The sequence below is a fragment of the Macaca thibetana genome, chromosome 13, assembly GCF_024542745.1.
Source record: "Macaca thibetana thibetana isolate TM-01 chromosome 13, ASM2454274v1, whole genome shotgun sequence".
NCBI classification, from domain to species: Eukaryota; Metazoa; Chordata; class Mammalia; order Primates; family Cercopithecidae; genus Macaca; species Macaca thibetana.
The window spans coordinates 79,212,538-79,239,169 of record NC_065590.1 but is presented as its reverse complement, the minus strand read 5'-3'; the positions used below and the strand labels follow the sequence as shown (position 1 = coordinate 79,239,169).

At 36.9% G+C, this 26,632-nt stretch overlaps 1 protein-coding gene and 1 pseudogene across 7 annotated transcripts in view; one reads left to right on the top strand and one right to left on the bottom strand.

Moving 5' to 3' along the window:
• BABAM2 (BRISC and BRCA1 A complex member 2) overlaps nt 1-26,632 on the top strand; it is a 454,559-nt gene that overhangs the window by 127,392 nt on the left and 300,535 nt on the right. For all 6 annotated transcript variants that reach the window (XM_050754004.1, XM_050754003.1, XM_050754001.1 and 3 more), the window contains one exon: nt 10,937-11,131. In XM_050754004.1, the coding sequence (XP_050609961.1) occupies nt 10,937-11,131 (195 nt within the window). The remainder of the gene's footprint in view (nt 1-10,936; nt 11,132-26,632) is intronic.
• Nucleotides 1,257-2,401, bottom strand: LOC126933838 (protein FAM133B-like; annotated as a pseudogene). Its single transcript, XR_007718738.1, has one exon. The product of XR_007718738.1 is annotated as a protein FAM133B-like (transcript).

Here is a 26,632-nt window from a genome sequence, read left to right as displayed (position 1 = left end):
TCTTTAGCACGTTTTTGTGAAGATCCTATGCTGTTCCTCCATGGCCATGTTATGATTACGGATTCCACTTAGCAGGGCTTCTGGTATTGAGATGAAAGTCACATATAGGACGGGTGGAGGTAAAGTTAAGATTTCACTGAACTATTCACTGTGTATTGGACTAGATCAATTTTTCCAAAAAAAGATTCTTTTCAAATAACATTTTTGATAAAACTCCAACCAAGCCAAACTAAAACAAAAACTAGAAGGACAGAGATGTTCTCGTTGAAACAGGGTTTGGAAAGTCTGAAGTGCCTTCTGTTCAGACTAATTCTGGCTCCACCAGAAGCCCCTAAACACAGGTCGCAAATCGCCATGTTTTACTGGCGTACATTCAGTTTACTTGTCAGACACAGTTCCTAAGTAAGTGTGAGGACTTATCCTGTGTTTCTAGGAATACTTTTACTAGCCCAAATTAATCCCAGAAGTGGCCATTTATTGCTGTCTACTTAGGTATTCATTTGGATGGCAGATATTTGCATTTCTTTCTTTTCTTTTTTCTTTGTCACTCAACTTGTTTATGGTAAGTCTCAGCTTCAATATGAAGCTGTTTTTTTTTTTTTTTTTTTTTTTAATCAAAACCCTGCATTTTACATGCTAAATATCGTGGCAAGTAGGTTGTTAAACATAGTAATGAACTTAAGACAGCAAGAGTGAGGAGTTAACAAAAGCTAAACATTGCAGCCTAAACAAAATTCATACAAAAAATAAACTATCACTGGTTACATAAAATTTTCCTGACTGGTTAAAACTTAGTATAAAATATGCATTTTAGAATCCTTAGCTATCAAGTTCAAAAAGTACCAGTGTCTATTTAAAATAATTCCTTTCCCAAGCCAAAGTGTAATCAAAATTATTTCAAATGGCATAACACATTCTAATGCTAAAAAATATTCATGATTATTGAAGTGGAGGTAAATCCCAGAGCTTTTGGGACTTTCTCATGCTGCAAATGGCTGTTTCTCTAGTTCACTCAAAGCAGCATATGGCAGCATCCAAGGATGACGCTAAGCTCAGTAAAGGGCAAGACTGCTGGTAGCCAGCTTTGACCTCCCCGTGAAGCATGGCTGCTGTGTCCACAATACAGATGTGTGAGGATCAAAGGCACACTATTCTGCTAGCTAAAGAGATAGCAAACCACCCCCTCCAACCTCCTTCCCCAGGTAAATAAAAGCATATAAGGGGAAAAAATTAAAATACACTTATTTACAGAATAAGGGTTTTGAAATATTAATGTAATCCCTCCTTCAAAAATTTTAACTAGAGTCATCTGGTCATTTCTGATCACATCTTAAAGATGTATCCAGATTCAATTTTGGTTGGTTTATCCTTAGACACTTCTAGTCAAAAGTATTGATTTTATTCCCAAATATCTTAACCACTAGTACGACTGCAGTGTATTATCTCCCAGAGTTATCAAGCGCTGGAAGAGAAAAAAATAGATGTTCAAGCAGCAGGCAACATTTATGGCCCTTTCACACAGTGGCATCTGAGTGGCTACTGAATAGTCCAGGAATAATTCTAAAAACAAGAAAATTCATGCATTTTAGTAAATATGTTGTAGTTTTCACAGTTGCAATTTCCTCAGACATTGTGCTTTCTTTATAAGGGAATCCTGATTTTTCTTAATATTATGGTGAGTCAGGACTTGAACTAGCAGTCTTCTTTTTCTTCTTCTTACTGTGTTTCTTATGCTTCTTTTTCTTTCTTTCTTTTTTTTTTTCTGTTGCTTTTTCTTGTTCTTCACTGCTTTTCGTCTTTTTTGCTCGTACCTCCTCAATATACTCTGATTCTGACAAGGACTCCGATGATAAAGGTTTATCTTCTGAGTATATCTTTCTCTTTTTTCTGAGTCCTTTAAGGTCCTTTTCTTTCTCAGTGGCATCTTTTGACTTCTTTTTCTTTTTAAAACTATCCTTACTGTCTGATTCAGTTTCTGATTTGGACCTTTCAGAAGATTTATGTGAACGGTTCTTCTTTCTCTGTTTTCCTTATCTCTTATCCTTATCTTCAGAATCTGAAGAACTGCTGGAAGAATCAGACCTTGATGAAGAAGAAGATGAATACCTACCAGATTTCTTCTTTTTTCTTTCTCTGTCGTTTTTTGGATGAGCTCTCACTTCCACTTAACAATTTCCCCCTGTGTTTTTCTAGTTCTTTCTTCCAGTTCTCATTCATTTTATTCAGCCAAAGCCCTGGAGCCTTTCTTTTTCTTTTCTGGTTGCTCTTTTACTTCTTTCCAGGTAGACCTTGGTCGATTCAGATAATCCTGTATTGTTGGCCCTGAAGACTGGATTGAACCCCTTGATCTTGCCATTGCTGTTGGATGCATATAGGCCACCCATTTGTCCCACTTCCCCATGGTGCTGGGCTGAGCGCACAGTCGCACACCGAGGGAAACCTGGCCAGAGAGACGGCCGAAGTGGGCCCTCCGCAGGTGCATTTCTTTCTAATTAGCTTCTGTGCATCCCAGAATCCACTGTGTTTTAGACCGTAATGAACAACTTCAAACATCATAGCAACAATCTCATCAGACTCTATAGGCTCTGCTTACAAGGGGGAAGAGAATTATTAGAATATTTGAAAATAAAGCCATGGAGGATCACAGAACTACCCTGCTTAATTTTTTTTGCCTTACCAATATTTATTTCTATGAGTGTGCTACAGTTTGTGGTAATGAAGGGTACTGCTATGATATTCTTTCTTGTGTCCACTTCATTTTGTTCTTAATAGTTGAATCTTCTCAAGAACAAAATCCCAAAATATAATCTGCAAGTTAAAAACCATAAGGGATATATATGATTGGCAGTGCTGTGTTACCTTTTTTTGTTTGCCATATGACTATAAATATTTGAACGGTAGTTACATGGAAGAAGGAGTAGACTTGCTTTTCTTAATCCAGCTTCTCTTTCTCCCATCCTCAAATTCATGTTATGTCCACTCGACTTTTCAAAATTTGTAACTTGTTATATTTGAAGAAATTAGGAAAATATGTTTAAAATGATTTCATTTCAGTTGTTTTAGATGATATATTAAAGGAATTATACATACTTAACAAAATGTACAGTATAAACACTTATTGTTGATAATACTTGGTCCTCTTACAAATAGGTCAATAGCAAATTTATTTTTGTTGTTATCCTTGGTGTTCTCCAGATGGAGTGACATTTAAAAAAATCGTGCTTGTTCAGTTCCAGTTTTGTTAGAAATGTAAAATGTTATTGGTGATATCCTAAGACTTGCCATTTATTTTATTTTTTCTGCATATTCTATATAATTTATTTATGATTATAGACATTAGAAGTTTAAAATTAGAATTTCCCTAATGCACTATTACTTTCTATGTTGTAGAAAGATTTTTTTTCTTTTTTAACAGCATTATTGAGATGTAATTGATATATAACTCATCCATTTGAAGTATAAAATTCCGTTGTTTTTAGTATATCCACAGAGTCGTGCAGTCATCAATTACCATAGTGAATTTAGAACATTTTAATCATTCCCAAAAAGAAACCATGTGCCCATTAGCAGTCCTCATTTCCCCCCAAGTCCCCAGCCCTAGGCAACCACTAATTTACAGTCTATCCCTGTAGATTTGGCTTTTCTAGACATTTTGTATAAATGGATTCATACAATGTGTGGCCTTTAGGTCTGCCTTCTTGCACAGCTTAATGTTTCAAGGTTGATCCCTGTCATTGCATGAATCAGTATTTCCTTTCTTTTTATTGTGGAATGATACTCCATTGTATGTATGTACATATTGTATTTATTCATACATTAGTTGATGGACATTTGGGTTGTTTGTACTTTTTATCTATTAGGAATAATGCTACTATGAACATTTGTATACAGGTTTTTTTTTTAATTTTTAATTTTTGTATTTCAGTAGGTTTTCGGAAACAGGTGGTATTTGGTTATATGAATAAGTTCTTTAGTGATAATTTCTGAGATTTTGGAGCATCCATCACCCCAGCAGTGTACGCTGTGCCCAATGTGTGGTCTTTTATTTCTTGCCACCCTCACCCTTTCCTGAGTCCCCAAAGTCCAATGTGTCATTCTTATACCTTTGTGTCCTCATTCTTATACCTTTGTGTCCTTGTAGCTCTTAGCTCCCACATGTGAGTGAGAGCATACGATGTTTGTTTTTTTATTCCTGAGTTACTTCACTTAGAGTAATAGTCTCCAGTTCCATCCAGGTTGCTGTGAATGCCATTATTTCATTCCTTTTTATGGCTGAGTAGTTTTCATATATATGTATGTGTGTGTGTGTGTGTGTGTGTGTATGTGTATATATATATGTGTGTGTGCATATATACACACACACACACACACCACATTTTCTTTATCCACTTGTTGATTGATATTTGGGCTGGTTCCCCATTTTTGCAATTGCAAATTGTGCTGCTGTAAACATGTGTGTGCAAGTATCTTTTTCATATAATGTTTCCGCTCTGTGGATACCTAGTAGTGCAATTGCTGTATGAAAAGGTAGATCTACTTTCAGTTCTTTAAGGAATCTCCACACTGTTTTCCATAGTGGTTGTACTAGTTTACATTCCTACCAACAATGTCAAAGTGTTCCCTTTTCACCACATCCACGCCATCTGTTGGTTTTTTATTTTGGCCATTCTTGCAGGGTGAGGTGGTATGGTATTATGGTTTCGATTTGCATTTCCCTGATAATTAGTGATGTTAGCATTTTTCCAAATGCTTGTTGGCCATTTGTATATCTTCTTCTGAGAATTGTCCGTTCATGTCCTTAGTCCACTTTTTAAAAAATTTTACTTTAAGTTCTGGGATACATGTGCAGGACGTGCAGGTTTGTTACATAGGTATATATGAGCCAGGGTGGTTCGCTGCATCTATCAGCCCATCATCTAGGTTTTAAGGCCCACATGCATTATATATTTGTCCTAATGCTCTCCCTTCCCTTACCCCCCAACCCCTGACAGGCCCTGGTGTGTGATGTTCCTCTCCCTGTGTCCATTCATTGTTCAACTCCCGCTTAATGAGCGTGAGCATGCTGTGTTTGATTTTCTGTTCCTGTTAGCTTTCTGAGAATGATAGCTTCCAGATTCATCCATGTCCCTGAAAAGGACATGAACTCATTCTTTTTTATGACCGCATAGTATTCCATGGTATATATGTGCCATATTTTCTTTATCCAGTCTATCATTGATAGGCATTTGGATTGGTTCCAAGTCTTTGCTATTGTAAATAGTGCTGCAATAAACATAGGTGTGCATGTGTCTTACTTTTTAATGAGATTATTTGTTTTTTTCTTGCCGATATGTTTGAGTCCTTTGTAGATTCTGGATATTAGTCGTTTGTCAGATGTATAGATTGTGAAGATTTTCTCCCACTCTATGGGTTGTCTGTTTACTCTGCTGATAGTTTCTTTTGCTGTGCAGAAACTTTTTAGTTTAATTAAGTCTCATCTGTTTATCTTTGTTTTTGTCTCATTTGCTTTTGGATTCTTGGTCATGAAGTCTTTGCCTAAGCCAGTGTCTAGAAGGGTTTTTCCTATGTTATCTTATAGAATCTTTATGGTTTCAGGTCTTGGATTTCAGTCTTTCATCCATCTTGAGTTGATTTTCATATAAGGTGAGAGCTGAGGATCCAGTTTCATTCTTCTACAGGTGGCTTGCCAATTATTTCAGCACCATTTGTTGAATAGGGTGTCCTTTCCTCACTTTATGTTTTTGTTTGCTATGTTGAAGATCAAATGGCTGTAAGTATTTGGCTTTGTTTCTGAGTTCTCTATTCTGTTCCATTGGCCTATGTGCCTATTTTTATACCAGTAACATGCTGTTTTGGTGACTATGGCCTTATAGTATAGTTTGAAGTTGGGTAATGTGATGCCTCCAAATTTGTTTTTTGCTTAGTAAGACTTTGCATTTAGATGAATGCAACACAAAAGAGTTTTGGCTAAGGAAGGCACAATAAACTGCTTCAACTGTGACCACTACACTTTAGCATGTTGCATTCGCTTTCTGGAAATGTTCCATGAGGCTCAGAATTTAAGAAATAGTAAATTCAGAGTTACTGGAAGCATATGTATTTAGGGCTAAATGATGCAAGATTTGTTTTCCAGAAGGTTATAGCACTGCCTAACTTTTTTAGTTGTTTAGAAAAGACAATTGGAGTCTGACCTTATAAAATGTAAAAATGACAAATGGAATTTCTTAAACTTTGAGATTGAAAAACAGTTTGAAATGAAATATGTGAAGTGTGAAATAAAATATGTGAAGTATGCTATTATGTTTTCTTAAAAGTTATATTTCCATTATGAAAGTATGTTCATGTCTTATGTATACATACATCCATATACATGTATATACACTCAGAAAATTTGGAAAATACGGAAAAACAGGAAGAAGAAAAAAACTCTTTTAAATAGCTTCCAACTATGGATTTCAGTTATTAACATTTCTCCCAATAAATTTTCCATGTATAGATGGTTTTTGCTATGGAAGATTGGGAGAGGATGGGGATAGCCAAGTTGTAATCATAATGTGTATGCAGATTTATGTCTCTCCTCATTTAATATTTTAACAAAAGTATTTTCTGTGCTATTGCAGTTGTTTCTGTGCTATTGTAATTGTTTATACAATTATATATAATACTATTACATATAATTATATATAATTGTATAAATTGTTTATACAATTATATATAATTGTATAAACCTACTGTAATAGTATAGAAACATAGTTGCAGATTATTTATTTGAATTACATTAACAGTTTTTATAACAATTCTTATTATCAGGTGTCTAGATTGTTTGCAGTTTCATAATATTACAAATGACTCTATGTGTATTTCTATCTATAAAGTTCCCCCCCCCTTTATTTTTAGTTATTTGCAGATTAGCTAGATTCCCAGAAATAAGATTTCTAGGGGCATTGAGAATAAACATTTCTAAGACTCTCTCTCTCTCTCTCTCTCTCTCTCTCACACACACACACACACACACACACACATGCATATAGTTAAACTACTTGTATGAGTTTACAATTCTATGTATAAAAAGGTCCATGAAATTATATCTTCACCAACATTGGCTGTTTGCTGAAAAAAAGAACTTGGCTAATTTAAGATATAAACATTGTTTCTCATAATTTTTGCCCTACTTTCTTCTCTTGTGGGAAATGCTGGGTGAGGGACAGGCCAAATCAGAGGGTCCCATGGGAGCCAGAAACAATTTGTGGAGCTGAAGCACTATCAGGATAATAAGTTGAAAGGAAGACACTGATCTGAGGGAAGCATGGACCATGGAAGCAGTGTTTGGAGCTTCAGAGAGTGGGAGAGGCAGCATAGAGTGGCAGAGCCATGGGTCATGTGGAGGAACTTAGGGAGGGTCAGACATTGGTGTCATGTGCAGGCCCTGTGTGGGGAAAAGTAGCTTCTGGAGGGAGAGGATCTCATAATATAGTCTGGAGGGAGACTTAATATTGTTCTTTACATTCTTTTATGCCACTTTAAAAATATTTGTTTTACTGTGTACATATATTACTTTTCAATGAAAAGTTAGTTTATTAAAAAGGAGAAGTGAGGAAAATTATACTTCTTTACTAGTGGGCTTGCATACTTTTCATATATTGTCAGTCTCTTTTAATTTCCTTTTATTTTACTGATATGCTAGAGAGTTGGGCAAAATTTTGTAGTAAGATTTTTTTAGATAATTTTCTTGTTATATTTCTAATGTATTCCTGTACCTTATCTTTTTATGAGTTGAACATTTTTATCATGATTAGTTTAATTAAAGAATTTCCCCCCCCGGAAAATTTTTTTTCCTCCCTTATTAAGCAGAGATGGTTCCAAGTCTCATTTCTTCATTTGCTTGGTTTCCTCCTTTATCTCCCCAAAGACATGGATGGACTACATTGTTTCTTAATGTTTTCCATTCATTGGTATCCTCACGCATGTCTAAATTTGTGGCACTGTGGCCGAAAAACTATGGGTTTTAATAAGTGGAACCGGAATTGAGGGTGAGCTAGGCCTTGAAACTACTATTGCTCACTGTCTTTCTGAAGAAGGAAGCTCTGATAAGGAGGAACTCTGAGGATTGGTTGGGCTTGTTCAAGACTGCGGGGCCATTGATATGGGAGCCCATAGGTAGGTGGTGGAATGTATTTATGAGAGAGAAATGTGGAAAGGTGAAGGGTCACATGAACTGGGAGCGCACCTCCTGTCAGGTGGCCTGGACAGGGGAGCCAAAGTATCCAAAATTACCACTATGCATGAGTTCGCTCATGACCACAGAGAGGCAAGTGCTAGTTCGTTGGCTCAAAACTGATATTTTAGTTAACTGATTGGAGGAAGAGTAGGAAGATTTACATTCTACACAGTCTCAATTATTGTTTACACTTGAATGTGAGCAGTTATTTAATCTCTCTAGTTAACTAGTCTTTAAAAAGAATTGGTGCGATACCTTCCCTAAACTGTTTCATAGGTGTTTTAGTGTGAATGATGAAGTTTCTATTATAAAATAGTAGTGAATTTTCTTTTGCTTTTGTTTATTGTCTTTGACTATGTTTTATCACTTTCTCTGAATGCATTTTTCATTCCTCATTTTTGGAATCCTTTTTTTGTATGCTCTTTTCTCTGTTAATATGTGATGTGCCCTGTGCCTACTCTTTGTGGCCATCCCCATTTTAGATTTCTTCCTTCAAGCATTACCAAGAAGAAGTAGAAGAACTTTGTGAATAGAGAGACACTTATTTTTCTCTTTTTCATAGACGCCTGCTAATTTATGCCTCCTCCTCTTTCCCTGAAGGACCTTTGGGCATTTTTCTCTATCTCATACTCGAGAGAATGGAAAGCTCCAATGCCTTGTATTGCTAGATCTGTTTTAAAAATATGCCCTATTCTTAGGGAGTAACTAAAACTTTATATATCTTCTGTTTTCTCCCCTTCTAGGCAAAGTGGTTCAAACCGCAAATTACCTAACAAGTAAAAGTGGTCATATAGCAATACTAGAGGAATTTGTATCTTGTTTAGTATAGCTAAACCATCCTTGATGGGAGTGTTTTCCAGTGAGTTTGCCTTGAATGGCTAAGGAGATCAACAAAGAAATTATGTTTTAATGGAAGGAGACTGGTTAGTATGTCTTTAACACTTCGTTTGAATCACTTGAAATGAATTCAAGTTGGTAAGGTATGTTGCCAACTTATATGTTTTCATAATTTTTAAAAACTGTTTGGATATAGGTCTGTAACTTGCCAAATAACTAAGGAGAAATGACAGAATTTAAAAAATATAAATCAAGACAACTAAAGCTTTTTCTTTTTGCTCTAGTAGGGAGCGAGGACTGATAAGGAATACTTGACCAAGAAATGGAATATTGTATTTTATTCTTGCTTATAAATGTTTAGCAGTGCTCTCTGAAGGAAATGCATAGCAAGCTATGTTAAGATCATTTTAAGTTCTATACAATGCTGTTATATCTTATTGATGCTTTGAATTTAGTCTTGAACAGCTCAGAAGGAGTCCGGCTATTGAGGTCAACAGATTTGCCAGGGAAAACTTTGTACTTTACTTACCAAATCACTTTCGTATCAAGATACCCCTCTTATTCACTGTACAATACTGAAGCTCTTACCTTTTCCTCTGTTCATCGTCTTTATTTGAACATCCTAAGACCTGTTTTTCCTATACATGAAAGAACACTTACTGATTTCCCCATTGTCATTTAGTTCCTATAAATCAACCCACTCAGTGGAGCAAAGTAATTCCTTTAAAAAATGCATTCCTTTACTTTTTATTTGTTTTCTTTTGATAGAAGCTATGCTTGGTTTGTCCTTAGGACAATATAAAGTAGTGTTCTCAAAGTGTGGTCTGCAGACCTCTGGGGTCCCTGAGACCATTTCAAGGGTCTGCAAAGTCAAAACTGTTTTCATAATCATATTAAGATATTATGACTTCTTTTTTACAGTGTTAATATTTGCATTTACATTGCAGAAGCAGTGGTGTGCAAAACTGATGACTTGGCATTAACCACAGCAGACATCAAGCTATACTCATAGTTATTTTATTCTCTGTTGTCACACATACTCAGTTAAAAAACAACAACAGTTCACTTAAGAATGTCTTTGATGAAGTAATAAAAAATATGAATTTTATAAAGTCATGACCCTTGAGTACACACGCTTTCAATATTCTGTGCGACAAAATGAGAGTACACATGGAAGACTACTGCATACCTAAGTATGTTGTCTCAAGGAAAATCATGAGTGTGATTGAGTTCCAAGCTGAACTAGCTGCTTTTTTCTTGGAACCATCCTTTTTTACTTGGAGGAGTGACTGATGGATGAACTGTGGTTATTCAGATTTGCGCATTTGGCAGACATTTTCCCATGTCTCTATTTTATGCCTATCTTTTTCAGGCCTAACCGTCACCATTGTGCTTATATTTCTGTGAGGCTCTAGTGTTTACAGAGCGTTTATTTATATCTGGTATTACAGATACAGATGGTCTGTGGATCTGAGTTGAATTACTTTAGCATATAATGCTGAATTTAGGTAGAGATCGAAAAAAATTAAAATTATAAAAGAATAAGAAACAAATTAAGTCTTCCAGGGCTAAAATTATGGTCTTCTAGGATATTTAGGTTTCTTGTTTTGTTACTACCCGGCTTTACACTTCACTGTTTCTGCCTATTCATGATGGAATTCCTCCTCAATTTTTCTGCAAGGATTTTTTTAGAAGGCAGGAGAAATTGCCAATATCAAAAGATTTCTCTAACTTCATCTCTGGGTATATGGCTAACTAGGAGTAGTCTGTTCCTCTTAGATTTCTATTACTCTTTTCCTCTACATTGATGTGTGAATGTGATACTGGATTTGTATGAAATTTCAGTTTTAACTGGTCTTTTATTTGTTATGGCTTTTACAGAATCTTGCCTCCTGGAATCCTTCAAATCCTGAATGTCTCTTACTTGTGGTGAAGGAACTTGTGCAACAGTATCACCAATTCCAATGCAGCCGCCTCCGGGAGAGCTCCCGCCTCATGTTTGAATACCAGACATTACTGGAAGAGCCACAGTATGGAGAGAACATGGAAATTTATGCTGGGAAAAAAAACAACTGGGTAAGAATTTTTGAGAATGGGAAAAAAGATGACTTCATCTATAATAAAATAATCAATTCAGATGTTCATTTGAAAATCCTAGTCATTTCTTTAAATAACCATGGTCTAGGTAGCCTATATGTTTCTCATAATTTAGAGTTTAAAGAGACCTTAATGTTTGTCTAGTTCATTGTGTTTCTTAAAGATATTACCTGGGAAGTTTGTAAGATTCAGAGTCTCATCCCCAGCCCCAGATATTCAGCAGTCAGAGGTGGAGCCTGAGGGCCTGCACGTGCTACCAGTCTCCATGTCATTCTGATGTATGTGGCTTGCAGGTCACATTTTGAGACACTAACAAGTTTCCCCGTCCTTTGAATGGAAGACTTCTCCAATATCCCAGTCAGGTAAGAGAGGTCAGTAACTCTGGAATCTGCTAGCTTACATGGTGCCTTTTATATTTTCTTTTTGTAACTTAAACGATTATATGATCTTTTAAAAATTCAAGTCAGACCTTATTGCTCCTCTTCCCAGAACCTTATGTACTTCTCTTTTTTCTCTCATAGTAAAAGCCAAGTCCTTCCAGTGGTATAGAAAACTCTATATGGAGAAATGCAAATCAAAATCACAATGAGATACCGTCTCATGCCAGTTAGAATGGCGATCATTAAAAAGTCAGGAAACAACAGATACTGAAGAGGATATGGAGAAATAGGAATGCTTTTACACTGTTGATGGGAGTGTAAATTAGTTCAACCATTGTGGAAGACAACGTGGTGATTCCTCAAGGATCTAGAACCAGAAATACCTTTTGACCCAGCAATTCCATTACTGTGTATATATCCAAAGGATTATAAATCATTCTGCTATAAAGACACATGCACACGTATGTTTATTGCAGCACTATTCACAATAGCAAAGACTTGGAACCAACCCAAATGCCCATCAGTGATAGACTGGATAAAGAAAATGTGGCACATATACACCATGGAATACCATGCAGCCATAAAAAGGATGAGTTCATGTCCCTTGCAGGGACATGGATGAAGCTGGAAACCATGATTCTCAGCAAACTAACACAGGAACAGAAAACCATACATGGCATGCTCTCACTGATAAGTGGGAGTTGAACAGTGAGAACACATGGACACAGGGAGAGGAACATCACACACCGGTGCCTGTTGGTGGGAGGAGGCTATGGGAGGGATAGCATTAGGAGACATACCTGATACAGATGATGGGTTGATGGGTGCAGCAAACCACCGTGGCATGTGTATACCTATGTAACAAACCTGCACATTCTTCACATGTATCCCAGAACTTAAATTATATATATATGTAATTTATATTTATACATGTTGTATACATATAAATTATATATAATATACAAATTATATATATAAAAAACAGACCAAAAAAAAAAAGAAAAAAACAAAACTATATGATTCCCATCACTACCATCTTCCATCCATCATTAATTTTGTCTGTTCATCTCCGACCTTTCTCTTTCAAATTCAACTCCAGCCACACTAGCACCCTGCTGTGCAGCAAGCACACCAGATATTCTCTTGCCCAAGGGTCTTTGCATAGGCTCTCTGTTGTCAGGGGTGTTTTCCCCAGATATGCACATGGCTAATACTCTTCTTCCTTCAAACTTCTACTAATGTCATGTTCTCAATGATGCCCTGTTAACACCCCCAGCAGCCATTTTGAGGTATAATTTACATATCATAAATTTACCTGTTTTAAGTGTACAGTTAAATGATTTTTAATAAGTTGGCTGATTTGAGCAACCACCACCATTATCCAGTTTTAGAATGGTTCCATCACCCCAGTGAGATCCCTCATGTCCCTTGCAGTTAATCTTGTTCCCACCTCCAGCCCTAGTCAGTCACTAAACTACTTTCTATTTCTATAAATTTTCTTTTCTGAACATTTCTTATGATGGAATCATACAGTATGTGGTTTTTGTGACTGAATTCTTTCACTTAGCATATGTTTGAGGTTCATCCATGTTGTAGCATGTATCAGTACTTCATTTCTTTTTGTGGCTGAATAATACTCCATTGAATAGACATACCACGTTTTGTTTATCCATTTACCAATTAATGGACAGCTGGGTTGTTTCCACTTTTTGACTTTTATGAATAATACTGCTTTAAGCATTCATGTGTAAGTATTGGTAATACCCCTTTTAAACATTGTGACTTGCACCCATACCCTCTCCTCTATTTTTTACTTTGCTCCATGTGGCTTTTTTGCATTTCCTTTTGGCATGGCATATAATTAATGTATTAGTTATATGTTGCTATGTAAAATAATCATTCCAAAACTTAGTGGCTTCAAACAATAACATTTATTATCATAGTTTTTGGCAGCAATCTGGGTAGGCCCTTTGCCTCAGGGTTTCTCACAGGCTATGCTTGAAGTGTTGGCTAGGGCTGTGGTCATCTCAAGGCTCGACTGGAGATGGAGTCATTATAAATGCATGTGTGTGGTAGTTGGCATAGTTCAGTTCCTCATGGGTCGTCGAACGAGGGCCTGAGTTCAGGGCTGGCTGTTGTCTGGAGGCCGCCTTCAACTGCTTGCCTCTCTACAGGGCAGTGCACAAGATTCAGAGCAAGCAAGTAGGGGAGAGCAAGAGGGAGTGTGTGAGCAAGATAGAAGTCACAATCTTTTATAACCTAATCTTGAAAGTGACAGCCCATCACTTTTGCTGTATTCTATTTGTTAGGTCCAATACCCCACCCTCCCAACACACCTACACACCCCACACACATACCTACACACACACACACACACACACACACACACACACACACACACAGAATTACATAGGAGTATGAATACCAGAGACCACTGGGAGCCACTTAGAGGGAGCCTACCATACTTATTGATTATGTTTATTGTGTGTCTGTCCTCATTGAAATATAAAATCTCATGAGGGCAGGGATCTTTGTTCACTAGCAAATCACAAACACCTGGAACAGTGTCTTCCACTTCATTGGTATTCCATAAACGTTTTTGAATGAATGAATGAATAAACTCTCATTAAGCACAGAATAACTTTAGGTGCTCTTCTGTGCTAATTCTTTTAGGTTTCACTGTCTTTCTTAGGCTAAATAACACTCCCACTTTTATTCTTCAGCTTTTTCTTTTACTTTTTTGGAGACAGAGTCTCACTCTGTGGCCCAGGCTGGAGTGCAGTGGCGCAATCTCGGCTCATTGCAACCTCCGCCTCCTGGGTTCAACAATTCTCCTGTCTCAGCCTCCTGAGTAGCTGGGACTACAAGCGCATGCCACCACCCGGCTAATTTTTGTAGTTTTAGTAGAGACGGAGTTTCACTGTGTTGGTCAGGCTGGTCTTGAATTCCTGACCTCAGGTGATCCACCCGCCTTGGCTTCCCAAAGTGCTGGGATTATAGACGTGAGCCACGGTGCCCGGCCTCTTCGACTTTTTCTTAAAGGTTTTGATTTTAAGGTTTTACACGTGATTAATGCCTTCAAATCAGCATGACTAAAATTTTTGTTATTACAAATCATGTTGTTTGTTCAGTTCAAGGTTTTTTTCCTTTTGTAAAGTCTTGAATTTATATTTCAGTAAAAGACACATAACACTACATTTGCCATCTTTACTATTTTTAAGTGTACAGTTCAGTAGTGTTAAATATATTCACATTGCTGTGCAACAGATCTCTAGAACTTTTTCATCTTGCAAATGAACCCATTAAACACTAATTCCTCCTCCCCCCAGCACTTGGCAGGCACTTTACTCTTTTCTGTTTCTATGGTTTTGACTCCTTTAGATACTTCATATGGGTAGAATCGTATATTTGATTTTTGTGACTGCTTATTTCACTTAGCATAATGTCTGAGGTTCGTCAGTGTTGTAGCATGTGATAGGAATTCCTTCCTTTTTAAGGCTGTGTAGTATTCAATTGAGCGTATTTACCATATTTTACTTATCCATTCATCCATCAGTGAACATTTGGGTTGCTTCTACCTCTTGGCTATTGTGAATAATGCTACATTGAACATAGGTGTGCAACTATCTCTTTGAGATTCTGCTTTGAGTTCTTTGGGATATATACCTACAAGTAGGATTGCTAGGTTTTATACAATCCCATTTTTAATTGTTTGAGGAATTTCCATACTGTTTCTTTAACAGCTGCACTATTTTACATTCCCACCAACAGTGCATGGTTCAAGATGCAAACTATTGATAATTTTGAAACATTAATATGTTTATATGGCTAATAAGGAAAACTTTGTTGAACTTAGTTTATCCTCTATCCCCAGCATTTTCCTATTAAATAATTGACTTAATTGTCCTTACATAAATGGATGTTAGGTTAATTTGGCATGACTTCTTGGTGAACATGTGTTGTCTTTAGTGCTGACAGGCTCATCTGAAAGCAGGAATCACTGTCAAACTAACCAGTCTTTTAGTTTTTAGGATTTGCCTTTGTGTCTCATTCCCCCTTTTTAATATTAATGTGAATTTGAATATAATCCAGCTGTATGGCACCTTTGTTACCTAATAATTTTCAAAATGTTATTCAGTGACTCAGCTAATACTTGAGGTGTAGTTCATCTAGGTGTAGAAGTTTGAATTCATTTCAGCAGATAGTTTGTTTTTATAGTATTTTTAAACTTTCTGTTTAATGTTACCAATACTCCTTTCTTTACTTACAAAACCTACTACTGCTACACTTATCTCAGTTTATTTTGATTTGATATTAAGTAGTCTGTAAACATTAGGGCAATGGTTATGGATTCAGGTGAAGTAAAGAAACTGAGAATCCTATAACAAGGCAAAGTAGACCTAGGTTAAGCTTATGGCAGACCAGGCCTAGGAAAGGCCTAGTAGAAATGGTAGCTGAGACTATAGAAGTAAAATTATGAGTTGGAATCGGGGAGTAGGTCAAGAAACAGGGTATAAAAGTGAGTCTTGAGGGATGAACAAATTAGAGCTTGGCATGAGGGTTCAGGAGTATTAAAGGACAGCCCGCTAATGGAGGAAAAATCTAGACCAAGAGTCTAGAGATAAACACTGGACCCTGGCGGAGAGAAAGGAGCTTGATTTTGCGCCAAGATTTTTTTGAATCAGGGACTGTATTAGCTTCCTATTGCTGCTGTAAAAATTACCACAAACTTGGTGGCTTAAGAAAACACAGATTTATTATGTCATCGTTCTGGAGGGCAGAAGTCTGAAATGGGTCTCCCTGGGCTAAAATCAAGGTGTTGGCAAGGCTGCATGCCTTCTGGAAGCGCTAAAGGAAACCATTTCAGGGTACTGAAGAAAGTTGCAGATATGCTCTCTGGGACATTATCTTTGAGAAATTTTGGAGAAGCAGAAAGATCCTAGAAGACTGTTGTAAGTGATGACATCCTGGAGATTTTTAAAGAAATTAAGCTCAGATCTTTAAGTAGATGATTTACAAACATTAAAATAAAAATGCAGTAGTCAATTGGAAAATAGTTGGGTAACTGGGAAACTGTCATGACAAACTTAGTTTGCTTCTTTAAGGAAGGGTAATATCATAAACTTAGATGATCTCATTTTCAGTGAAGCACTTGGTCATTCTCTCTTAGGATTCCACTGACGTATGCTCCTTTCTTAGTTGTTGGGATCTGCGGAAGCGTTCCACCTAAAAGTTTGGGTGTAACTCTTATCAGCCTCAGGTGTTTTGTGGAATGTCACAGGGCTTTTTCTTTGACCTTTTCTTGTTAAGGGTTTTGTTAGGGACTTGAATGAAATCATACAAAGTATGGGTTTCTTTTTTCTGCTAGCATAGAGCTTAAAAAGATAGCTATTGTGAAAGATTACAGAATCAATATTAAAAATTATTTTTGTGTGCTGGAATGCTGCACCAAACTAACAAGATGCACTTTAGTAGGGCTAAGCCAGTGTGGGACTAATAGCATTTATGAAAAGTCTACTATGCTAGGTTTTGGGTTAAAACAAAATAAAATAGATCAGATACGGCTTTGGCTCCTGAGACTGTTAAAATCCAATTTCAAAGGTTTAATCTGTATCTTTAAAAAAGGAATTTGAACAATACTAGATAGATTACATCTCAAATGGAATATACAGGCTGTGTGAGCAGTCAGCAGAAGAGACAATCACTGAGGAAGGAGTGACCAAGGAAAGCCTTTACTGGTCAACTGCTGACCTAGACCCTGAAGGTGGACATAAATGGCTCTCTCAAGAGAGATGGTCAGTGGGTTGTATGATTGGGGGAAACTTAGGGGCATGACATATATGGGCAACAAGAATTGTAAGCATATATTCAAATGGCTTACTGATCAGTAAAACACATCTATTATGTATTAGTGGCATTTTGCAACACGAGGACATTTTTATATGAAATAAATGGATATTTATTATATTAAAACATGATAATAGTATATTCTCTAAATGAAACATAAGAATCAGTGAGTTCTTCCTGATCTGAATGGAAATTCAAGTATTTTAGTTTTTTTCAGGTCCAAGTAGTCCGTCTCATAAATGCTTGCTATGAAGAATGTAAGACTGGGAATGATTACTTAATCCCTTTGCATTACACAGTTCTGTATCTGTTAGAGAGGATGGTCTTTACTGTTGTCATCGCTGAATTTTTCTTTCTGCCACATATATTTATATTCTTAAAAACATTTCTGCTCTAAAAGTATAAAGCTTTGAAAAACCTGATACGCTTCTTCCTTTTACTATCGGCTGGCACGAGGAAAATGTTACCATGTAGAAGAGGAAAAGGGCTCTGATTTACTATCAGTCTTCTGACAAGCCTGAGAGTTTGAAATACGCTATTCTCCCCACCCTATGCAGACACTCTTCTCCCTGCCCCCGAACCTCCATTTAGAGAGTTTTAGCAAGCACACATTTGAAAGTAAACGTTAACAAAAAATGCCCATTCTTTATTGTCTAATTCTTTAACTTTTTATTTTTATCAAATCGTTTCTCCTTATTGCTTTGCTCATCTCTTTTAATGATTTTTAGACATTGTAGTCCTTGTCTATGCTGGTTTTATAATGTTTAAGAAATGCTAATAATAATTATAAAACTATAATGTTTAGGAAACCCCTGTTTTTCTAAACAGGTGAAAACAGATGCATTTTGGGATGCAAGCTTAATGTTAAGAATGAAGAACACATTTCCGCCTGCATGCTCAGAGTCGTTTTTTAAAAGTGTATTTCATCATGTTTCTCAAAGATCAGATGGTTGTAGATGTGTGGTATTATTTCTGAGGCCTCTGTTCTGTTCCATGGTCTGTATCTCTGTTTTGGTACCAGTACCATGCTGTTTTGGTTACTGTAGCCTTGTAGTATAGTTTGAAGTCAGGTAGCATGATGCCTCCAGCTTTGTTCTTTTGGTTTAGGATTGTCTTGGCAATGCAGGCTCTTTTTTTGGTTCCATATGAACTTTAAAGTAGTTTTTTCCAATTCTGTGAAGAAAGTCATTGGTAGCTTAATGGAGATGACATTGAATCTATAAATTACCTTGGGCAGTATGGCCATTTTCATGATATTGATTCTTCCTATCCATGAGCATGGCATATTCTTCCATTTGTTTGTGTCCTCTTTTATTTCACTGAGCAGTGGTTTGTAATTCTCCTTGAAGAGGTCCTTCACATCCCTTGTAAGTTGGATTCCTAGGTATTTTATTCTCTTTGAAGCAATTGTGAATGGGAGTTCATTCATGATTTGGCTGTCTGTTTGTCTGTTACTGGTGTATAAGATTGCTTGTGATTTTTACACATTGATTTTGTATGCTGAGACTTTGTTGAAGTTGCTTATCAGCTTAAGGAGATTTGGGGCTGAGACGATGGGGTTTTCTAAATACACAATCATGTCATCTGCAAACAGGGACAATTTGACTTCCTCTTTTCCTAATCGAATACCCTTTATTTCTTTCTCCTGCCTGATTGCCCTGGCCGACACTTCCAACACTATGTTGAATAGGAGTGGTGAGAAAGGGCATCCCTGTCTTGCGCCAGTTTTCAAAGGGAATGCTTCCAGTTTTTGCCCATTCAGTATGATATTGGCTGTGGGTTTGTCATAAATAGCTCTTATTATTTTGAGATACGTTCCATCAATACCGAATTTATTGAGAGTTTTTAGCATGAAGGGCTGTTGAATTTTGTCAAAGACCTTTTCTGCATCTATTGAGATAATCGTGTGGTTTTTGTCTTTGGTTCCGTTTATATGCTGGATTACGTTTATTAATTTGCATATGTTGAACCAGCCTTGCATCCCAGGGATGAAGTCCACTTGATCATGGTGGATAAGCTTTTTGATGTGCTGCTGGATTTGGTTTGCCAGTATTGAGGATTTTTGCATCGATGTTCATCAGGGTTATTGGTCTAAAATTCTCTTTTTTTGTTGTGTCTCTGCCAGGCTTTGGTATCAGGATGATGTTGGCCTCATAAAATGAGTTAAGGAGGATTCCCTCTTTTTCTGTTGATTGGAATAGTTTCAGAAGGAATAGTACCAGCTCCTCATTGTACCTCTGTAAAATTTGGCTGTGAATTCGTCTGGTCCTGGACTTGTTTTGGTTTGTAGGCTATTAATTATTGCCTCAATTTCAGAGCCTGTTATTGGTCTATTCAGGGATTCAGCTTCTTCCTGGTTTAGTCTTGGGAGAGTGTGTGTGTCCAGGAATTGATCCATTTCTTCTAGGTTTTCTAGTTTATTTGCATAGAGGTGTTTCTAGTATTCTCTGATGGTAGTTTGTATTTCTGTGGGATCGGTGGTGATATCCCCGTTGTCATTTTTTATTGTGTCTATTTGATTCTTCTCTCTTTTATTCTTTATTAGTCTTGCTAGCAGTCTGTCAATTTTGTTGATCTTTTCAAAAAACCAGCTCCTGGATTCATTGATTTTTTTGAAGGGTTTTTTTTGTGTCTCTATCTCCTTCAGTTCTGCTCTGATCTTAGTTGTTTCTTGCCTTCTGCTAGCTTTTGAATGTGTTTGCTCTTGCTTCTCTAGTTCTTTTAATTGTGATGTTAGGGTATCAGTTTTAGATCTTTCGTGCTTTCTCTTGTGGGCATTTGGTGTTATAAATTTCCCTCTATACACTGCTTTAAACGTGTCCCAGAGATTCTGGTATGTTGTATCTTTGTTCTCATTGGTTTCAAAGAACGTCTTTATTTCTGCCTTCATTTCGTTATGTACCCAGTAGTCATTCAGGAGCAGGTTGTTCAGTTTCCATGTAGTTGAGCGGTTTTGAGTGAGTTTCTTAATCCTGAGTTCTAGTTTGATTGCTCTGTGGTCTAAGAGACAGTTTGTTATAATTTCTCTTCTTTTACATTTGCTGAGGAGTGCTTTACTTCCAACTATGTGGTCAATTTTGGAATAAGTGTGATGTGGTGCTGAGAAGAATGTATTCTGTTGATTTGGGGTGGAGAGTTCTGTAGATGTCTATTAGGTCTGCTTGGTGCAGAGATGAGTTCAATTCTTGGATATCCTTGTTAACTTTCTGTCTCGTTGATCTGTCTACTGTTGACAGTGGGATGTTAAAGTCTCCCATTATTATTGTATGGGAGTCTAAGTCTCTTTGTAAGTCTCTAAGGACTTGCTTTATGAATCTGGGTGCTCCTGTATTGGGTGTATATATATTTAGGATAGTTAGCTCTTCTTGTTGAATTGATCCCTTTACCATTATGTAATGGCCTTGTCTCTTTTGATCTTTGTTGGTTTAAAGTCTGTTTTATCAGAGACTTGGATTGCAACCCCTGCCTTTTTTTGTTTTCCGTTTGCTTGGTAGATCTTTCTCCATCCCTTTATTTTGAGCCTGTGTGTGTCTCTGCACGTGAGATGAGTCTCCTGAACACAGCACACTGATGGGTCTTGACTCTTTTTCCAATTTGCCAGTCTGTGTCTTTTAATTGGGGCATTTAGCCCATTTACAGTTAAGGTTAATATTGTTATGTGTGAATTTGATCCTGTCATTATGATGTTAGCTGGTTATTTTGCTCGTTAGTTGATGCAGTTTCTTCCTAGCATTGGTGGTCTTTACGTTTTGGCATATTTTTGCAGTGGCTGGTATTGTTGTTCCTTTCCATGTTTAGGACTTCCTTCAGGCGGGCTTGTAGGGCAGGCCTGGTGGTGACAAAATCTCTCAGCATTTGCTTGTCTGTAGAGGATTTTATTTCTCTTTCACTTATGAAACTTAGTTTGGCTGGATATGAAATTCTGGGTGGAAAATTCTTTTATTTAAGAATGTTGAATATTGGCTCCCACTCTCTTCTGGCTTGTAGAGTTTCTGCCAAGAGATCTGCTGTTAGTCTGATGGGCTTCCCTTTGTGTGTAACCCGACCTTTCTCTCTGGCTGACCTTAATATTTTTTCCTTCATTTCAAGTTTGGTGTATCTGACATTTATGTGTCTTGGAGTTGCTTTTCTCGAGGAGTATCTTTGTGGCGTTCTCTGTATTTCCTGAATTTGAATGTTGGCCTGTCTCGCTAGGTTGGGAAAGTTCTCCTGGATAATATCCTGCAGAGTGTTTGTCAACTTGATTCCGTTCTCCCCGTCACTTTCAGGTACACCAATCAGATGTGGATTTGGTCTTTTCACATCGTCCCATATTTCTTGGAGTCTTTGTTCCTTTCTTTTTACTCTTTTTTCTCTAAAATTCTCACTTCATTTCATTCATTTGATCTTCAGTCACTGATACCCTTTCTTCCAGTTGATCTAATCGGTTACTGAAGCATGTGCATTCATCACATAGTTTTTGTGCCATGGTTTTCAGCTCCATCAGGTCATTTAAGGACTTTTCTACATTGGTTATTCTAGTTAGCCATTCGTCTCATCTTTTTTCCAAGGTTTTTAGCTTCTTTGCGATAGGTTCGAACTTCCTCCTTTAGCTCGGAGACGTTTGATTGTCTGAAGCCTTCTTTTCTTAACTCATCAAAGTCATTCTCCATCTAGCTTTGTTTCCTTGCTGGCGCGGAGCTGTGTTCCTTTGGAGGGGGAGAGGTGCTCAGATTGAAAGGATTCTCTATTTAATAAATGGTGCTGGGAAGACTGGCTAGCCATATGTAGAAAGCTGACACTGGATCCCTTGCTTACACCTTATACAAAAATTAATTCAAGATGGATTAGAGACTTAAATGTTAGACCTATAACCATAAAAAACCCTAGAAGAAAACCTAGGCAATACCATTCAGGACATTGGCATGGGCGAGGACTTCATGTTTAAAACAGCAAAAGCAATGGCAACAAAAGCCAAAATTGACAAATGGGATCTAATTAAACTAAAGAGGTTCTGCACAACAAAAGAAACTACCATCAGAGTGAACAGGCAACCTACAGAATGGGAGAAAATTTTTGCAATCTACTCATCTGACAAAGGGCTAATATCCAGAACCTACAAAGAACTCAAACAAATTTACAAGAAAAATATAAGCAACCCCATCAATAAGTGGGCAAAGGATATGAACACACACTTCTCAAAAGAAGACAATTATGCAGCCAACAGACACATGAAAAAATGCTCATCATCACTGGCCATCAGAGAAATGCAAATCAAAACCACAATGAGATACCATCTCACACCAGTTAGAATGGTGATCATTAAAAAGTCAGGAAACAACAGGTGCTGGAGAGGATGTGGAGAAATAGGAACGCTTTTACACTGTTGGTGGGACTGTAAACTAGTTCAAGCATTGTGGAAGACAGTGTGGTGATTCCTCAAGGATCTAGAACTAGAAATACCTTTTGACCCAGCCATCCCATTACTGGGTATATACCCAAAGGATTATAAATCATGCTTCTATAAAGACACATGCACACATATGTTTATTGCGGCACTATTCACAATAGCAAAGACTTGGAACCAACCCACATTTCCATTAATGACAGACTGGATTAAGAAAATGTGGCACATGTACACCATGGAATACTATGCAGCTACAAAAAAGGATGAGTTTGTTTCTTTTGTGGGGACATGGATGCAGCTGGAAACCATCTTTCTCAGCAAACTATCACAAGAACAGAAAACCAAACACCGCATGTTCTCACTCATAGGTGGGAATTGAACGATGAGAACACTTGGACACAGGAAGGGGAACATCACACACTGGGGCCTGTTGTGGGGTAGGGGTAGTGGGGAGGGATAGCATTAGGAGATACACCTAATGTAAATGACGAGTTAATGGGTGCAGCACACCAACATGGCACCTGTATACATATGTAATAAACCTGCACGTTGTGCACATGTACCCTAGAACTTAAAGTATAATAAAAAAGAAAAAAAATAGAAGAAATAAAAAAAGAATATTTAGGTTAAAATTTAAGAGCTGTGTATTTATTTTATATTTTGTAAACATTTTCATTTTGAAATAATTATAGATTTATAGGAAGTTGCAGAGTGGAGATCCTGAATATCCTTCACTCAGTTTTCCCCAGTGGTTGCATTTTCTTTAACTATAATAAAATACAGAAACCAGGAAATTGACATTGGTATAATGTATGCATATAGTTCCGTGCCATTTCATCACACATGTAATTTCCTTTAATCATCATTGACATCAAGATGCAGATACTCCATTACCACAACGATATCTACTGCTACCTGTTTGATCAGAGCTATTTTTAAGATCATAATTTTAAAGTGGTGAATTCCCATAATGTAAGAACTACTATTAAAAGCATATATCCTGTTTTAATATAATATATCAAAACAAAGATACATCATACATTTTCTCAATGGGTAAATCCTAAGGTTTCATTTTTTATTGCCTCTATTATTATTATTATTATTATTTATTGTCTCTATTTTATATTGCCTTGTTAACATTTTTGTCATGGATGTGTGTATCAGAAGAACCAGTGTGTCTTAGTCCGTTTTCTGTTGCTCACAACAGAATACCTGAAACTAATAACTTATAAAGAAAAGGAATTTATTCCTTACAATTATGGAAGTTGAGAAGTCCTAGGTTGAGAGTCTGTATCTGGTGAGAGCCTTCTTGGTGTTGAGGACTCTGTGCAGAGTCCTGAGATGGTGCAGGGCGTCACATGGCGAGAGGGCTAAGCTTGCTAACATGCTCGCTCAGGTCTCTTTCTCTTCTTGTAATGCCACTAGGTCCCCTCTTATGATAACCCATGAATCCATTAACCCATTAACCCGTGAAAGGCCCCACCTCTCAATACTGCCATATTGTGGGTTAAATTTCAGCATGAGTTTTGGAGAGGACAGGTACTCAAACACAGTGTTTATTAACTGCAACAATGCACAATAAGCAAATTTGTGAATTTTATTTTGATTTGTTTTGATTCCCAGAACTTAAAATTGGCTTATCATACCTAACATTTTGATTAAAGTGTTATTTTTTTGAGATATGAAATGTAAGTTTTAAGCTATTCCAAAATCATATAGTTTACATATACAGATCATCAATAGGTTATCTGTGAGATAAAGCAGTTTTTTAAGCAACATATTTTTTCCTTAATAATGATTTATGCTTTTATAATGGGATGTGAAACAGTTACCTTTTTTGCTTGTATCTGACCCAAATCCTAGTAAGATTTTAAGAATCTTTGGCTTATCCATTAAGCTCTGGCAACATTTAAAAATATTGTGGAGAAAAGAAAGGAGCCATTTTATGGTATCTCCTCACTTGAGTTAATGTCTTAAGCTTCCATCATGTCATCGTGCTGTGGTATTATGTGCAAAGGGAAAGTATCTGAGCAGTGTTTGAGTGTGAGCTCCTCTATGCAGAGGCCATTTGAAGATGTGTTGGAGAGGGAAAGTGATCTAGGGAGCAGCAGCTTTGGGTTTTCATTCTGCCACCAGTTCTTTTTGTGTGACTATAGGTTTTCCATGTGTCACTTTACTGGAGATAACTACACTGTTGCCTGGACCTCAACACAAAGGTTAAATTAGATCTTGTGTGGGAAACAGAGTGTTGAGTAAATATGGAGTCAAGTAATATAAAGTATTATTATTGGCTTTTTTTGGCATATCGTTGAAGTAAGTTATTATAATAGGTGCTCAATAAGTGCCAGGTCAATGATTGTTCCTGTCCCCCATTCTCAAAATGCTGTTAGTCATAAAGTTACCATATATGGACCAATAGAGGCTGTGACCTCCAAGGTGCAGATAAAGTGTAGAAAGCAAGGTAAAAGTGAAAATTAGAAAAGAGAGTGTTGCTTATCTTACCAGGAGCAGTTTTGATGGACTTCTGAGGATGGGAGAACAGATTTCAGAGTATTAGGGAGAGAGGTGGAGAAGAGGAAGTAATGGCAATAGGTTTAGACAGTTTTTGGAGGAAAAAGAAAAAAGACATTGGCTAAAAGAGGCTGTCCCATGGTCATTCCCATTAACCTGCTGACATTTATCAATCTGCTTGTGAGTAATCTTTCAGGTTTGTGGTATTTGGTAGCTTATGTAGGTCTTTAGGTATTTGTAGTAGGGAGTGTTTACCTTAATGTGGGGATTAATGTTAATGGGAAAATGTCTAGAACGATGCTGTCCAATACAGGAACTTCTAGTCAAACATGCGACTATTGAGCATTTGAAATGTGGCTAGTCGAAACTGAGATGTGTGCACATGTGAAATACACACCAGAATTTGAAGAATTAGTACAAAAAATCTCGTTAATAATTTTTATGTTGACTGCATGTGGAAATGCTAATATTTTAGATATATTGGGATGTATTACTAACTTTTCACCTGTCTCTTTTTGCCTTTTAAAATGTGACTATTAGAAAATGTTAAATAATCTTAAATTATATATATGGCTCACATTTGTGCTTTGCATTATTTTTCTCTCAGACAACACTGGTCTAGCATGATAGGAGAGGAGGGTAAGAGTTGCTAAGAGAAAGATCAAAATATCTAGGGAGCCTGGAAGTGGATGGCCTTTCCCCTACTGGCATGAGGATATAGTAGGTGCTCTGGTCATGCCAGTCAGCCATATATAGCAGGGCATGCAGGGGCCTTTGCCCATAATCCCCCTTTAATTTTTGCTGCTTGGGGGTTATGTCCTGAATGCATTTGACTTGAAGGTTAACATGTGGTGGCTTCTTTGAAAAGGGTGTAGTGTGGTGATCAGATATGCCACAGTATTCTCCAAAGAATTGACCATATTTGTTTAGTTTAGTTTTTAACCACATGGAACTTCTAGGAGTTGGACATTCTTTAAAATAAATGAACCACGACAGTGGCTCCCTTTTTAGTTGTTTTTGCAATGGAATTTGTTGTACTGAATTTTGACTTGTATGTCAACGGAAATACTTAAGATCTTGCTTACAATAGCTTATATCTCTGGATTTTAACCTTATTAATAAAAAGTAGTGTGTGACTATCTAAATTACTTTATATCTCAAGATATTAAAGGTGTAGATGATAACTTTTAAAATCATGCTGATATTCCAAAGGAACTCTGTTCTTGTTTTTTAAATAGTAGAGGCATCAGTAGGAAATTCAAGTTTCTTTCAGCAGCAGGATGCATCGAGTGGAAAAGACCTTATTTTCAGGAAGCATACGAAACGCAAAGGAAATCCTTTCCATTTCCTTTGCCT